At 47.0% G+C, this 14,571-nt stretch overlaps 2 protein-coding genes across 5 annotated transcripts in view; both read left to right on the top strand.

The window, feature by feature from the left end:
- BRWD1 (bromodomain and WD repeat domain containing 1) overlaps window positions 1-14,571 on the top strand; it is a 184,399-nt gene that overhangs the window by 31,552 nt on the left and 138,276 nt on the right. For 2 of the 4 annotated variants that reach the window (XM_073584686.1, XM_073584684.1), the window contains 2 exons: window positions 1,681-1,710; window positions 3,237-3,296. The exons of the other annotated variants lie outside the window; for them this stretch is intronic. In XM_073584686.1, the coding sequence (XP_073440787.1) occupies window positions 1,681-1,710; window positions 3,237-3,296 (90 nt within the window). The remainder of the gene's footprint in view (window positions 1-1,680; window positions 1,711-3,236; window positions 3,297-14,571) is intronic. 4 annotated transcript variants of the gene reach the window in all.
- On the top strand, window positions 7,517-11,081 carry LOC141097479 (uncharacterized). Its single transcript, XM_073584688.1, has 2 exons — window positions 7,517-8,893; window positions 8,983-11,081. Exons 1-2 carry the CDS (start codon window positions 8,191-8,193, stop codon window positions 11,010-11,012), a joined length of 2,733 nt encoding a protein of 910 aa, XP_073440789.1. The 5' UTR covers window positions 7,517-8,190; the 3' UTR covers window positions 11,013-11,081.

Genomic DNA, 14,571 nt, shown 5'->3' with positions numbered 1-14,571 from the left:
TGTCTTATGAGGAAAGGTTGCAGGATTTGGGAATGTTTAGTTTGCAAAAGAGAAGACTGAGAGGAGACTTAATAGCTGTCTACAAATATCTAAAGGGCTGTCACATTGTAGAAGGATCAACTTTATTCTCATTTGCACAAGGAAAGACTAGAAGCAATGGGATGAAACTGAATGGGAGGAGACACAGATTAGATATTAGAAAAAACTTTTTGACAGTTAGAGTGATCAATGAGTGGAACAGGCTGCCACGAGAAGTGGTGAGTTCTCCTTCAATGGAAGTCTTCAAACAGAGGCTGGACAGACATCTGACTGGGATGATTTAGCGAATCCTGCTTTGAGCAGGGGGTTGGACCAGATGGCCCAGGAGGTCCCTTCCAACTCTACGATTCTATGATTCAATGTCCCAGGGGGGACATAACTGTCATGTGACAGATTGCTGATCTGTCATGTGACAGATCGCTGTGACAGATCAGCAATCTGTCACAGGCAGTGCTGCAGGCTTCCTCATGCCGGCGCTTTGCAGGCATGAGGAAGCCACCTCCCTGCAGGCCCCCGAAGGTCCCCGCCGCCATTTTGGATTCGGGGATCTGCAGGGAAGGCAACCCCCGCAGCAGCGCTGCACATTGCGCTGCTGTGGGGGTCTCAGGGAAGCACGGAGGGAGTCCCCTCCCTCCCGATGCTTCCCTAAACCCCCGGTACACTACGATCGTGTTTTATCGCAGTGTGCCAGGGGTTAATGTGTCGGGGGCGGTCCGTGACCGCTCCTGACACACAGTGCCGGGTGTCAGCTGAGATAATCAGCTGACACCCGGCCGCGATCAGCCCCCCCCTCTGCCTTCCGGCTTCTTGTTTGCCGAGGGTAGAACGCTCCAGATGACTGACAGTTCTGTCCAGCAGCATCGGAGGCGAGCATGGACACTAAAGTTGGCCGGGTCATTGTCTGTGAAAGCTAGTAATGTCCTGGAAGTCTGATGTGACCCCTCCACATGCTTGTTGGATTAATCTTAATAAACGCCTTTTCATCATCATAAATATGACAAGATGTGGTTGGCTTTGATGGAAACACCAGAGACGACGGTTTCTGTGTCTGATCTATCAGAAGATTGATTAAAACTTACATTATATGGAGCCTAACATTTGCCTGAAATAGGATTGTCAACTATTGGGGATGGAAGGTGTCCTGTAACTACGGTTAAAAAATGAGCATTAAGCAATGCAATAAAGTGAGGGGTTTTAATAAGATTGCTTGTTTTTACAGGTAGTTTTCAAATATAACCATTGTTGGGAGAACTCCTTCAACGGGACTGTCTTATTGTTTAGTTCCAGAGCGCTGATTCCCAGCCTTCCAACGTCCTTCTTGGTAGAGACTGATATTTTCACGATTGATTCACAGTTTGTCCAATATCAACGCTTTGCCGGTAGTCTAAACTGGACACTCCTTCTTGACGCTGCGAGCAACATAGGAGCAACGCAGGGGCCCAGAAGCTGCCCGAATTGTGCACTATGGCAGTGCCGTCAGCTTTAGCCCAGGTCTTGCAAGCTCCATTTAAATGGCTTGAGAATAACCCTTTAAGTACCAATGAATGGTAAAGGGCCATAGGCCTTGTTAGTCTTCTGGCTTATGACTAGTGGTGGTGATTATACACAGGACTAGTTTGACAGTCTTTGTTTTCTCTCCAGATGCTGATCCAGGAATTGAATCAACACAATGTAAGTACCGCTCTTATCACTGTGTCATTCTAGAGTGAATGAAAGGCTTTTATGGCACGCCAGTTAAAATGCTAAGAGTTTTCCAATGATTGGTCCCGATGACATCGCGTTCCCTTGTGGTCACATGCAAAACTGATGAGCATGCTTCTGTCCTATTCATTAGAATGGTATGGGTGTGCAATACCTTCTGAAGGTGCATACATAATGTATATCTGGCTGGTAAATGCCTTTTGCCACCATAGATAATGACAATATTGGACTACTATGGGTCTTATTCTGTAGTGTCTTGCTCTTAAAATGCCTCCCAGTAAACCATGTGAAGGGCTCACCCCGCTGCCCTAAGGCCAGTGCTTCGGTGACAATGACCCTTTGATCATGGCGCAGATAACTCTTCAGTTTGGCGCCCAGAGAACTTCTTTCTTCGTTTAGGGACTATGGGAACCAGTCCTCATTGGGGATTTAGAACGTATCCCTGGGCTCTGTGCATCCAGTGAGGGCACCTAAAGCTTAGTCTACACCCCACACTGTTGTTCTCCTCAATGAGATGCCCTGAAAGCTTGTTGTAAGTCATAGAATCATAGAATCATAGAATCGTAGAGTTGGAAGGGACCTCCTGGGCCATCTGGTCCAACCCCTGCTCAAAGCAGGATTCGCTAAATCATCCCAGTCAGATGTCTGTCCAGCCTCTGTTTGAAGACTTCCATTGAAGGAGAACTCACCACTTCTCGTGGCAGCCTGTTCCACTCATTGATCACTCTAACTGTCAAAAAGTTTTTTTCTAATATCTAATCTGTGTCTCCTCCCATTCAGTTTCATCCCATTGCTTCTAGTCTTTCCTTGTGCAAATGAGAATAAAGTTGATCCTTCTACAATGTGACAGCCCTTTAGATATTTGTAGACAGCAATTAAGTCTCCTCTCAGTCTTCTCTTTTGCAAACTAAACATTCCCAAATCCTGCAACCTTTCCTCATAAGACAGGGTTTGCAGACCGGTCACCATTCTGGTCGCTCTTTTCTGAACTTGCTCCAGTTTGTTGATGTCTTTTTTAAAATGTGGTGCCCAAAACTGGACACAATATTCCAGATGAGGTCTGACCAAAGAGGAGTAGAGGGAAATAATGACTTCACGTGATCTAGACTGTATGCTTCTGTTAATACATCCTAGAATTGCATTTGCCTTTTTTGCTGCTGCATCACACTGTTGACTCATATTCAGTCTGTGATCTATTAGTATACCCAAGTCTTTTTCACATGTGCTGTCACTTAGCCCTATTCCTCCCATTCTATATATGCTTTTTTCATTTTTATTGCCCAGATGTAGTACTTTGCATTTCTCCCTGTTAAAAACCATTCTGTTAGTTACTGCCCACTTCTCCAGTTTATTTAAATCTTTTTGAATCCTCTCTCTCTCTTCTCTAGTATTAGCTATCCCTCCTAACTAAGTCATTAGTGTTCACGTACTTTGTTGGTTTCAGTGATAAATGGACTGTAATATTTTTTTTTCCCCCCAAACTTTCCATTTAACAGCTTCTTCCAAATAGATTGGATTGGCACGGAAATGAACATCCGAGAACATATGATGAAATGGTGAGTGTTTTATGCTGAGTTGGGGATTTGTGGGCAGCGTAATTCCGAACTAATATACAATCCTTCATGGCTTGTCTAGTTAAAATACTGCAAAAATGGCTGCACGTGTGTATACATAGCCTGCTCCTTATGGCATGTGTGCCCTTTCTCCTATCTGGGCACTTCCCTGCGCTGTGGCCCTGTACTTCTGAATCGTCCCTGCACTCTTATGTAACGCACATTAATCTTAGGTTTCCAGTATAGTGGAATAGTGTTAAAAAATAGCATAATCTGCTTATGCCTTAGGCACTCAAATAGCAAGCCGAAGCTGCAGTAACCCATTAGTTAGCATGATGTCATCAGCACTTCGCAATCGCCAATCGCATTGCGATTGGGGGGGGGGGGTAGTGATAGTGATAAAGGGTTCCATCTCTACACCCGTTAAAGCACACTTAGATACACGAGGCATCTAAGTGGTGAGACGATCAGGTATGGGTCTGATTTCTGCGATCAGAAGCGGGTGACGACTGGTGAAAAAGCCCCATAGACATTCACCTGACATGGCTTACGTGTATGTCACATATTGGTTAGGGGTTTATACTGATCTGTCAACAGATTTCACAATTAAAAATTGTATACATTATTAAATTAGTTTTTTTTTTTTTTTTTTGTAGTCCTGATGAGGCTGGTGTTTTTACTTTGATAATCCATTTTAGAATGGCTGACTGATGCTTTCATTAATAGCATTGGGGGACTCGTCACTATGGGTGTATGACCTACCAATTGGATGCTCAGCATTGTGTAGGAAAAGTGTTGGCTCTGCCTGATGGACTATACTCTCCCTTCACACTAAGCTGCTCAGTTTTAGCCAAGTGTCTTGTTCATGTAATTTCCTTTTTACATTCCCCCCATCCCATGGTGGTTTGGCTATCCCCCACCTTATTCTCACCATGTCTGGAAGTACACACCGTGCACTCCAATGAAGTTAACCTCCCTTTAGAAGCCATTTCATAGCTGTTCACTCATCCCTTATCACTTACGCTGTAGTAAAGTGCCAGTGTCCCCACGATCTGTGACCCTGCAGACGTCAGAAGATATGGGATAGATATGTTCCACCTGCACTTCTCCCACATGTTATGCTTAGTCTTTCACCTTCATTTTATTCTGTGGAAAGCGCCTACATGACATTGTTTAGGATACTACTGGGGACAAGCGTGGTGTTCTTCACGGTTGTTGGGGCTCCATGGTTTTTTTTCACTCTTTTCGTGACTCTTCCTGCAGAGGTGACGAGAGGTCCTTTTGACCCTTCAAGCAGCCCTCATTCAAGCCTAAACCTTCCTTATAAGCCTCCTCCAATATTGTGATCTTTCCACTGCATTACGGTCTATCAGAAAGGTGGTATCTATGTTGCAAAATCAAATTGGCCTTCCTGGCTTCAAACAGGTTTTTTTTTTTTTTTTTTTTCCTTCAACGTCTCCTTGTACCTTTCAAACTCTATTTCTCAATCCTCCGTTCAAGACATGGAACATTTCAAAAGATACTACTCCATCCTGTTCAGTTCACAAGAAGGACGACTTGGTCAGTCCCCTTCTGTAAGAGACACAAGCGATTTGTGCAGGGTTGAACATTTCGTGTGAAGTCCTTGCATCTGTGGTCCCATCAGTAAAGCTAGGAGAATTCCTCTCTTCAGTAGACCTATGCGACACGTTTCTTCACATATCAGTCGCAGAACCCCATCAGTTACTTCTACGCTCTGCTGTCAGTTCTTTTAATTTCCAGTTAGTTGCACTACTCTTCCAACTTGCAATGGCTCCCAGGATCTTCACCAAAGTGCCTGCTCCCGCCAACTCCCCCCTCCCCGTGCCAGATGTGTCAATCTTCATTTATCTGAATTCTTTTCTGGTGTAAGCCTCTTACAGAGATGAGAATTTTTCTGTTCTACATATTGTCTTGGATTCCTTAGAGCTCTTTACTTGGGTCATAAATCAACAGAAGTAGTGTCTGATACCATCCCAGCTGCTGTAATTTCTGGGAATATGCTTCGACACTTGGTGCGTGACTTATTTTTTACAAGACCCTTCTCCAGCCCACCTTACCTTAGTAACGTATAATGGAGTGGCTATTTAAGCAAAGGTTCTACTATCCAATATATCTGACTCTGTTGTCCTGCCCCTTCTGAGCACTTGTAAGTCTCAATCTGCTAAGGTTTACACACGTACCTGGAAGTCCTTCAGCTGCTGTGATCAGAGGGACTTCTATCCCATGGTCTTCACGATTCCTTGGATTTTATTTTCACCTTGTCAGGTTTGGATGCGGACCTCTGTCTTTCCTTCCTCTAGGGACAGTTTTCTGCCCTTTCCATACTTGGAGTGCACTGGCTTTTCAGAAGAAGCTTAAGACTTGGGTTGATTGAATTCTGTAGCTTCGGATAAGTGCTTATAGCTATAGTGCTTACCGAATAACTGCATCGGTAACCCGGATACCTGGAGCCCTCCCAATTATCAGCTGTTAGGCACCGCAGGTGCATGTGTCGCGGCTGTGAGACTGTGTCAACACATACATGGAGATCCCAACACACAGGCTTTCCCTGCAAGTGTTGTGACTGTCACACAACAGCGACACATGCAGCTGCGGTGCCGAAGAGCTGATTATCAGGAGCGCTCCAGGTATCCAAGCTAGCTAGATGCAGCTGTTCGGTAACCGGTATAGCTATTCAGATAAGCACTTATCCGGAGCTATTCAATCAACACTAATTAAGACCTTCCTCGGGAATCTGCACATTGCAGCACTTCGTAAAGGTGTCTGAGCCTTGGGAGCGCATCCTTGTTCTTTATGAAGGCCAGGAGTCTCCCTTTGAGCCTTTCAGAAGCATCTCCCCAAAGTTCCTTTTGTGGAAGGTGGCATATCTATTGTCCATAACCCCCATGTGTAGTGTTTGAGCTCATTGCCCTTTCCTGCTGGGCTTCTCTTCCAAAGGTGCTCGTGCCTTCCACATCTACTAGCACTTTGTCTTCCTCCTCCTTTTGCTAAACTCCAGTTAATTTTTTGGAGCACCCACTCCACTGTCACATCCTATTGTCCTTGAACAGATCCAATCTTCCTGTTCTGGAAGACTTTTGACATTCTAAATTTTTTCTTTGTGACCTCTGATTTCATTCATTATAAGTTTATGCTTTGAACATACAACACTTCCCTTCACCTCTCCAAACAAACCTATTTCAACACCCTCATCACCTCACTGTCCAATAACCCGAAATGTCTCTTTGACACTTTTCATTCTCCACTCAACCCAAGAGTACAGGCCCCAACCACGGAGCTCAGAGCTGACGATCTGGCCAATTACTTCAAAGAAAAAATTGACCATATCCGACAGGAAATAATCTCCCAATCACCTCATACCATGCACTGTCGTCCCTCCCCCACTGCATCTAGCTCACTCTCTGATTTTGAACCAGTCACAGAAGAAGTAAGCAGGCTCCTTGCATCAATGACCCATTTCCGTCACATCTCCTCCAGTCCCTTTCCCCTGCTGTCACCACTCGCCTAACTAAAATATTTAACCCCTCTCTCTTGTATCTTTCTCTCCTCATTTAAGCATGCCATCATACATCCACTACTTAAAAAACCATCCCTCGACCAAACTGTGCCGCTAACTATAGACCTGTCTCTAATCTTCCCTTCATCTCTAAACTCCTAGAACGTCTGGTCCACTCCCGTCTTATCCGCTATTTTACCCTTCGCCACGACAGCACCCACTGGAGGTATCGGATCCTCCCCATTTGGAACAGGAAACCCTACAGGAAAGATAAAAGGGGCGGTCCGCCTTTCCTCCTCAGTTTTGGTTTCCTGTTCCAAACGGAGCCACGATATCCTTCAGGAAAAGAATACCTGGGCCAGGCATGCCGCCTGTGCAGTCTCCTTGGGAACGGCAGGGGCTGCGGTCCAGAGGCAGCGTCGGGGGAGATTCCGTTAGACTGCTCCCCCCTCGTCTGGTGAGCGGAGGGTGATGACGGGGTCCGGGGAGGGCCGCCCCGTCTCACCCAGGAGAGCGCCGGCAGGCACCGGGACGCACCGCTGCCGGGAGCGGTAAGAGCGCCAGTGGCGCAGAAGGAAAAAAAAAAAAAAGGGGGAGTATGGAGGTCTCCTTTTTTGAATGTGGCGGTGCATGGAGGAGGGGAGAGCGGGGCCGCGCGGTGAAGCGGCGCGGTAGCCGGCCGGCGCACAGTCTCCTGACCCCCCCCCCCCCCCGGAAGTAATGGTTGAACTTCCGGGGCGGGATGGCTGAGAGCGTCGGGCACGGTGATCCCTGGGAGGAGGAGCAACTTTCCGGGGGGACGGCAAAGAAAAAAAAGAGGAGCAGGTTATTTAAACAGCGGCGCAGCTGAGCGGCGATGCAGCAATGTCGTCCCCAACGGAAGCACACGCTCCAGCGGGGGATTCTGCAGGAGGTAGCTCCACCAGGGACCGCAACACCGGCCGCAGGAATGAAGCAGGAGAATCAAGGCCTAGGACGTCTCAGCCATCTGATCCGGTAATATAAGGCTTCACTGGGTGAGTGTGCAAAGTATATACTCTGCCTACTAAGCTGACCTCTCCTACCCCCCCCCGCCTTGGTGTCCCCTTCTAGACCAAGAAAAAGGATAAATCCAAGCATAAAGAATGTGCGCTATGCTCGGAACCTCTCCCTGACTCCTACCCTAAGAAGCTCTGTAAACAGTGCACCAAAGAGACAAAGCAAGGGACCGCATTGTCGACAAAGGACATTAGAGCTATAATCAGGGAGGAGATACAGGTTATTAACCGCGCCAAAACTCCCTCAGAGACTGGCAGCAAGAAGCAGTTAACCCTCAGCTCAGAGTCAGAAGAAGGGGGGTTAATCTCTGACTCCTCACTAACATCCTCGTCATCATCAGACATGGAGGGACAGTCATGTTTCCCCCTAGACAGTGTGGACAACCTAGTCAAGTCGGTGAGAAGCACTATGGGGTGTGAGGAACCAAGGGGTGCCCAAACCGCACAGGACATAATGTTTGCGGGATTGGCTGAAAAGAAAAGGAGAGCGTTCCCGGTAATACCGGCAATTAAGGCCCTAATAAAGAGGGAATGGGAAAAAAATGACCAAAGAAGTTTTCTCCCATCAGCCTCAAAAAGAAAGTATCCTTTCAGCGATGAGGAGCTATTAAAATGGACCAAAGTGCCAAAAGTGGATGCCGTTATATCCTCTACTTCGAGACAATCGGCTATTCCAGTAGAGGACGCAGGCTTGTTGGCAGACCCGTTAGACCGCAAGGCGGAATTATCATTGAAGAGGTCTTGGGAGTCTACCACGGGTATATTTAAGCCAGCGGTAGCCAGCACATGCACCACTAGATCCATGCTCGTGTGGTTGGACCAGCTGGATCAACAAATCGAGCAAAAGGTGTCCAGAGAAAAGTTAAGGGCCGTTATCCCATTGATAAGGGGGGCAGCTGCCTTTATGGCTGATGCGTCGGCAGACACTCTACGGCTGGCAGCAAGATCAGCAGCTCTAGTGAACAACGCCAGAAGGGCGTTGTGGATGAAGAGCTGGAAGGGGGACGCGCAATCAAAGGCTAAGATCTGTGCAACCCCGTGTGAGGGTGAGTTTCTCTTTGGGAAAGCCCTAGACGAGATACTCGCCAAAGGAAAGGAAGAAGGCGTTCCCTGACTCTTCTATCCCTTTCTATAGGAGAACCTTTAAGAGGCGACCGTTTGGAAGAAGGAGGCAAACGGAAAGACCAAATAGATGGGCCACAAAAGAAGAGAAACAAAAGGGTACCATGTTCAGAGGTCCAACGTTCCGAAGGGAAAATAGAAATTAAAGAATCAGACCCACCTGTAGGGGGTAGATTACGGTTCTTTTATCCAAAATGGGAACAAATATCCTCAAACCCATGGATCTTGAGTATTATTAAAGAAGGAATGAAAATAGAATTCCTTCAAAATCCTTATGATTTCTTTGTCCTAACCCGCCTTAACTCTATGGCCCAACAAAAGGCCCTCGAAGAAGAGATTCGGAGCCTACTATGCAAAGGGGTTTTAGTAGAGGTCCCAGAGGGACAGGAAGGTAGAAGCTTCTACTCTCCCTTATTTTTAATTTCCAAACCAGATGGTACATTTAGAACAATTATTAATTTAAGGAAGCTTAATACGTTTATTAAAAATTATAAGTTTAAGATGGAATCAATCAGATCCACCATAAAGCTTCTCTTTCCAAATTGTGTGATGGCGGGGATTGACTTAAAAGATGCTTATTATCATCTTCCTAGCCATAATAGATACCAAAAATATCTAAGGGTCGCAGTGGTATTCGATGGCAAGGTCCGTCATTTTCAATACACAGCCATGCCTTTCGGCCTCTCAACAGCACCAAGAATCTTCACCAAGGTGATGGCAGAGGTGATGGCCTATGTTCGTCAAAAAGATACTGTAATCGTACCTTACTTAGACGACTTCCTAATAATCGGGAACTCGGATACCCAATGTACCGAAAGAGTGGCTGATGCAATCTCGTCTTTACAGGACCTAGGCTGGATCATCAATATACAGAAGTCCAGGTTCGTTCCGCAATCCCTCCAGATGTTTTTGTGGTTCCAATTGAACTCCATAACCCAGAAATGTCTACTTCCGCAGGTAAAGATTGCACTAAAAAAAGAGAAAGTAGAGGCAGCCATAGATAGACCACGCATGTCTCTGAGAGGGGCAATGTCGCTATTGGGGTCGCTAGATTCCTGTGCCCCTGCAGTCCGGTGGGGCAATTATCATGTCCGCACACTCCAGCATCAGATCCTTCAGGAGGAGAGGCGACATGGTGGTCACCTCGAGAGTAAGATAACTCTAACGCAGGAGGTCTTGACTTCTCTGGAATGGTGGTTAGAGGATGACCATCTATCCTCAGGAGTCCCATGGGTCATAGTACCATCTAGTATCCTGACCACCGATGCTAGCCCCCACGGCTGGGGAGCCCATATGGGGAATAGCTTTTGTCAAGGAAGATGGAACAGAGAGGAAAGAGAATACTCGTCTAATTTAAAAGAACTGACAGCAGTATACTATGCTCTACATTATTTCCTTCCACAGCTCCAACAGAAACATGTCAGGATCCTGTCGGACAACACCACCACAGTGGCCTACATAAACAGACAAGGAGGTACTCGATCAGAGACTCTGATGTCTTCTGCGGCAAGAATCTTAGACTTAGCCGAAAGCAATTTGTTGTCCCTCTCAGCTCTTCATATCAGAGGAGAGGACAATCAAGAAGCAGATTTCTTAAGCCGACACACACTTCGGCAAGGGGAGTGGTGCCTCAATCACCAAATCTTCCAGAACATAGTGGCTCTATGGGGGCATCCTCAAGTGGACCTCATTGCCACAAGGGAAAACAGGCAAACAAAGACCTTTGCTTTCCTGTCTCCAGCAGATCACCCAGACATACTGGATGCCCTCCAGGCCCCATGGAGATTCAAGCTGGCATACGCCTTCCCTCCATTGATTCTCCTGCCACATGTGATTCAGAAAATCAGAGAGGAAAAGGCGAGAGTAATCCTGATAGCACCATTCTGGCCCAAGAGACCGTGGTTCTCGTGGCTACGAATTATGTCAGTGACAGACCCTTGGGTTCTCCCCTCAAACCCCGACCTACTCTCCCAAGGCCCTTTCTTCCACCCTCAAGTGGACAACTTACACTTGACGGCGTGGAACTTGAAAGGCACCTATTAAGATCAAGAGGGTTTTCGCAATCATTAATTACTACGCTCCTGCAGAGCAGGAAGCAGTCCACAACCCAAATTTATAAAAGAATATGGAAGAAATTCCTAGAGTTTCATACAGCATCTCATACAGCAGAAGTCCCGATAGTCCCTATCTTAGAGTTCCTACAAAAGGGAAAGGAATTGGGCTTGTCAGTAAACACACAAAGTACAGGTGTCTGCGTTGGGGGCGCTGTATGGCCATAATATAGCAGGGAATAAGTGGATATCACGATTCATTACGGCATGTGAAAGAATAACTCCGGTTCACATACCCACAATCCCTACATGGGACTTAAACTTGGTGTTAGACGCCCTTACAGAACAACCTTTTGAACCGATAGATACGATAGCCCTTAAATATTTATCATTTGACGGCCCTCTTGGTAGCACTGACATCCGCTAGGAGAGTGGGTGATATCCAGACCCTGTCCATAGATCCACCCTTTTTGCAGGTATATCGGGATAGATTAATATTGAAGCCAGACCCCTCATACCTGCCTAAGGTATCAACAAGGTACCATAGGTCTCAGGAGATACTCCTCCCAACCTTCTTTGAAGATCCCTCCACTCCGGAAGAGCAGAAATTCCACACTTTGGACGTCAGAAGAACTGTCCTAAAGTATATCGAAAGGTCCGAGAGCTGGAGGCAGTGTAGGGCTCTCTTCATTTCTTTTCAGGGCCGTAAAAAAGGGTATGGAGTCACAAAGAGCACCATTTCCCGATGGATCAGGGATGCCATTCGTTTAGCCTACTATGCAAAAAATGAAGAACCTCCGGGAAAAATCAGAGCACATTCCACCAGAGCAATGGCGGCTTCCTGGGCGGAGAGGGGAGACGTTCCAATTGAAACCATATGTAAGGCGGCAATTTGGTCATCCCCTTCTACCTTCTATAGACACTATAGACTTGATCTTTCGTCTACCTCTGACCTAAGCTTTGGCAGGACTGTCCTTGGCACGGTGGTCCCACCCAGGTGATGGTCTCTGGAATCTCTCCAGTGGGTGCTGTCGTGGCGAAGGGTAAAAAGCCTGATTACTTACCGGTAATGCTCTTTTAATGAGTCCACGACAGCACCCGCTCACTTCCCTCCCTGCTACAAATATCAATGTTAAAAGTATATCTGCTAAAGTTGGATAAGTAAAGATATAAGTACAAGACATTGCCTAATCCTTGGCGGTCCTCCTGGTACTCTGAAATGCAAAACTGAGGAGGAAAGGCGGACCGCCCCTTTTATCTTTCCTGTAGGGTTTCCTGTTCCAAATGGGGCGGATCCGATACCTCCAGTGGGTGCTGTCGTGGACTCATTAAAAGAGCATTACCGGTAAGTAATCCGGCTTATCTCTGATAACTCTCTTCTCGACCCTCTCCAATCCGGCTTCCGCTCCTTACACTCTACTGAAACTGCCCTCACTAAAGTCTCTAATGATCTACTAACAGCTAAATCAATTGGTCATTACTCCATGCTAATTCTCTTGGCTCTCTCTGTAGCAGTCGACACTGTGGATCATCAGCTCCTCCTCACTATGCTCCGTTCCATTGGCCTCAAGGACACCGTTCTCTCCTGTTTCTCCTCCTATCTCTCTGACCACTCCTTTACTGTATCTTTTGCTGGCTCCTCCTCCTCTCACCTTCCCCTTACTGTTGGGGTTCCTCAAGGATCAGTCCTAGGCCCCCTCCTCTTCTCCTTGTACACTGCCGCTATTGGTCAAACAATCAGTAGATTTGGTTTCCAGTACCATCTCTATGCTGATGGCACCCAATTATACGCTGCTTCTGACATCACGCCAGCCTTTCTAGAAAACACTGGCGATTGTCTAAACGCTGTGTCTAACATCATGTCCTCACTATCTGAAACTGAACCTGTCAAAGACTGAACTCCTTGTGTTTCCTCCCTCTACTAATGCACCTATACCCGACATTGCTATTTCTGTGTGTGGCTCCACTATTACTCCCCAGCAACATGCCCGCTGTCTTGGGGTCATACTTGATTCCGAGCTTTCCTTTTGCCCCCCACATTCGATCACTGGCTCGCTCTTGTCATCTGCACCTCAAAAACATTTCTAGAATTCGACCTTTTCTTACTTTTGAGTCTGCAAAAACTCTTACTGTTTCTCTTAGGCCGGTTTCACATTTGCGTTACAGGCCGCAGCTCCGGCCTGCGCACGGCCGCTGCTAAGCCCCGCCCCTGCCACGCCTCCAGCGGTAGCTCCGCCTCCGGGCGCATGACGCTGCATGCGTCTTGCGTCCCCTATCTTTATCACTGAGGACGCAGGCGCCGCCAAACGCATACTGCGCACGGCCTGCATCCTCAGTGATAAAGATAGGGGATGCATGCAGCGTCATGCGCCCGGAGGCGGAGCTACCGCCGGGGGCGGGGCTTAGCGGCTGCCGTGCGCAGGCCGGCACTGCGGCCTGTAGCGCAAATGTGAAACCGGCCTTATTCATTCTCGTTTCCACTATTGTAACTCTCTTCTAATCGGTCTCCCTCTTACCAAACTCTCCCCTCCAATCTGTCTTGAATGCTGCAGCCAGGATCATATTCCTCACTAATCGTTACACCAATGCCTCTACCTTGTGCCAGTCATTGCACTGGCTACCCATCCACTCCAGAATTCAGTATAAACCTATTACCCTCACCCACAAAGCCCTCCATGCCTCAGCACCACCCTACATCTCCTCCCTTGTTTCAGTATACCACCCTACCCGCGCCCTCTGTTCTGCTGATGACCTGATGTTAGCATCCTCAATCAGAACCTCCCACTCCCGTCTCCAAGACTTTACACGTGCCGCACCAATTCTTTGGAATGCACTTCGCAGGTCAATACGATTAGTCCCCAATCCCCACAATTTTAAGCGTGCCCTGAAAACTCATTTATTCAGACTGGCCTATCGCCAAAACACATTAACCTAATCTATCCCTGTGTGGCAGATCCAAAAGTTTTACCATAACCAGGTTCCCCGCATCATGTTCCCACATGCTTTATGCATCCATTAGCCCTCTGTGTCTGTACTGTTACACACTTAACATTATGGCTGGTCCATACAATCAGGGCAACTGTAACAACCTCCTTTCGTGTCTACCTCTTTCCTCATAGATTGTAAGCTTGTGAGCAGGGCCCTCATTCCTCTTGGTATGTGTTATAATCTATGTGATTATTGTTATGCTGTAATGTCTATTGTCTGTACAAATCCCCTCTGGAATGTAAAGTGCTGCGGAATATGTCGGCGCTATAGAAATAAAATTTATTATTACCTCTGATAAGTCATGCAAGAAACTCCCATCCTCCAAGATGACAATTTCCAAATCATCAGTAGGGTATGTGCACACTTTGCGGTTTCTGCTGCGTTTCCGGCTCTGCAGAAGCACAGCAGATTCTGCTGCGTTGTACAGTACCTTTATTTCCTATGGAAATAAAAAAAAGCTGTGCACATGCTGCGTTTTTTTCTGCGCGGTTTTGCTGCGGTTTTCAAAACGCAGCATGTCAATTGTTTGGTGCAGAAACGCTGCAGTTTTACACCTCATCCAT

This window comes from Dendrobates tinctorius, unplaced genomic scaffold, assembly GCF_039654945.1.
Source record: "Dendrobates tinctorius isolate UK_male_01 unplaced genomic scaffold, ASM3965494v1 ptg000084l, whole genome shotgun sequence".
Classification (NCBI taxonomy): domain Eukaryota; kingdom Metazoa; phylum Chordata; class Amphibia; order Anura; family Dendrobatidae; genus Dendrobates; species Dendrobates tinctorius.
The sequence above is the reverse complement of the archived record's forward strand: the minus strand, read 5'-3'. Positions and strand labels throughout refer to the sequence as shown.

What these genes read in the sequence shown, in the direction of transcription:
- LOC141097479 (XM_073584688.1), top strand. Translation starts at nt 8,191, where the DNA reads ATGGAGGGACAGTCATGTTTCCCCCTAGACAGTGTGGACAACCTAGTC. An exon ending in CTGTGCAACCCCGTGTGAGG is followed by an intron (nt 8,894 to 8,982) that starts GTGAGTTTCTCT and finishes CCCTTTCTATAG; the next exon opens with GAGAACCTTTAAGAGGCGAC.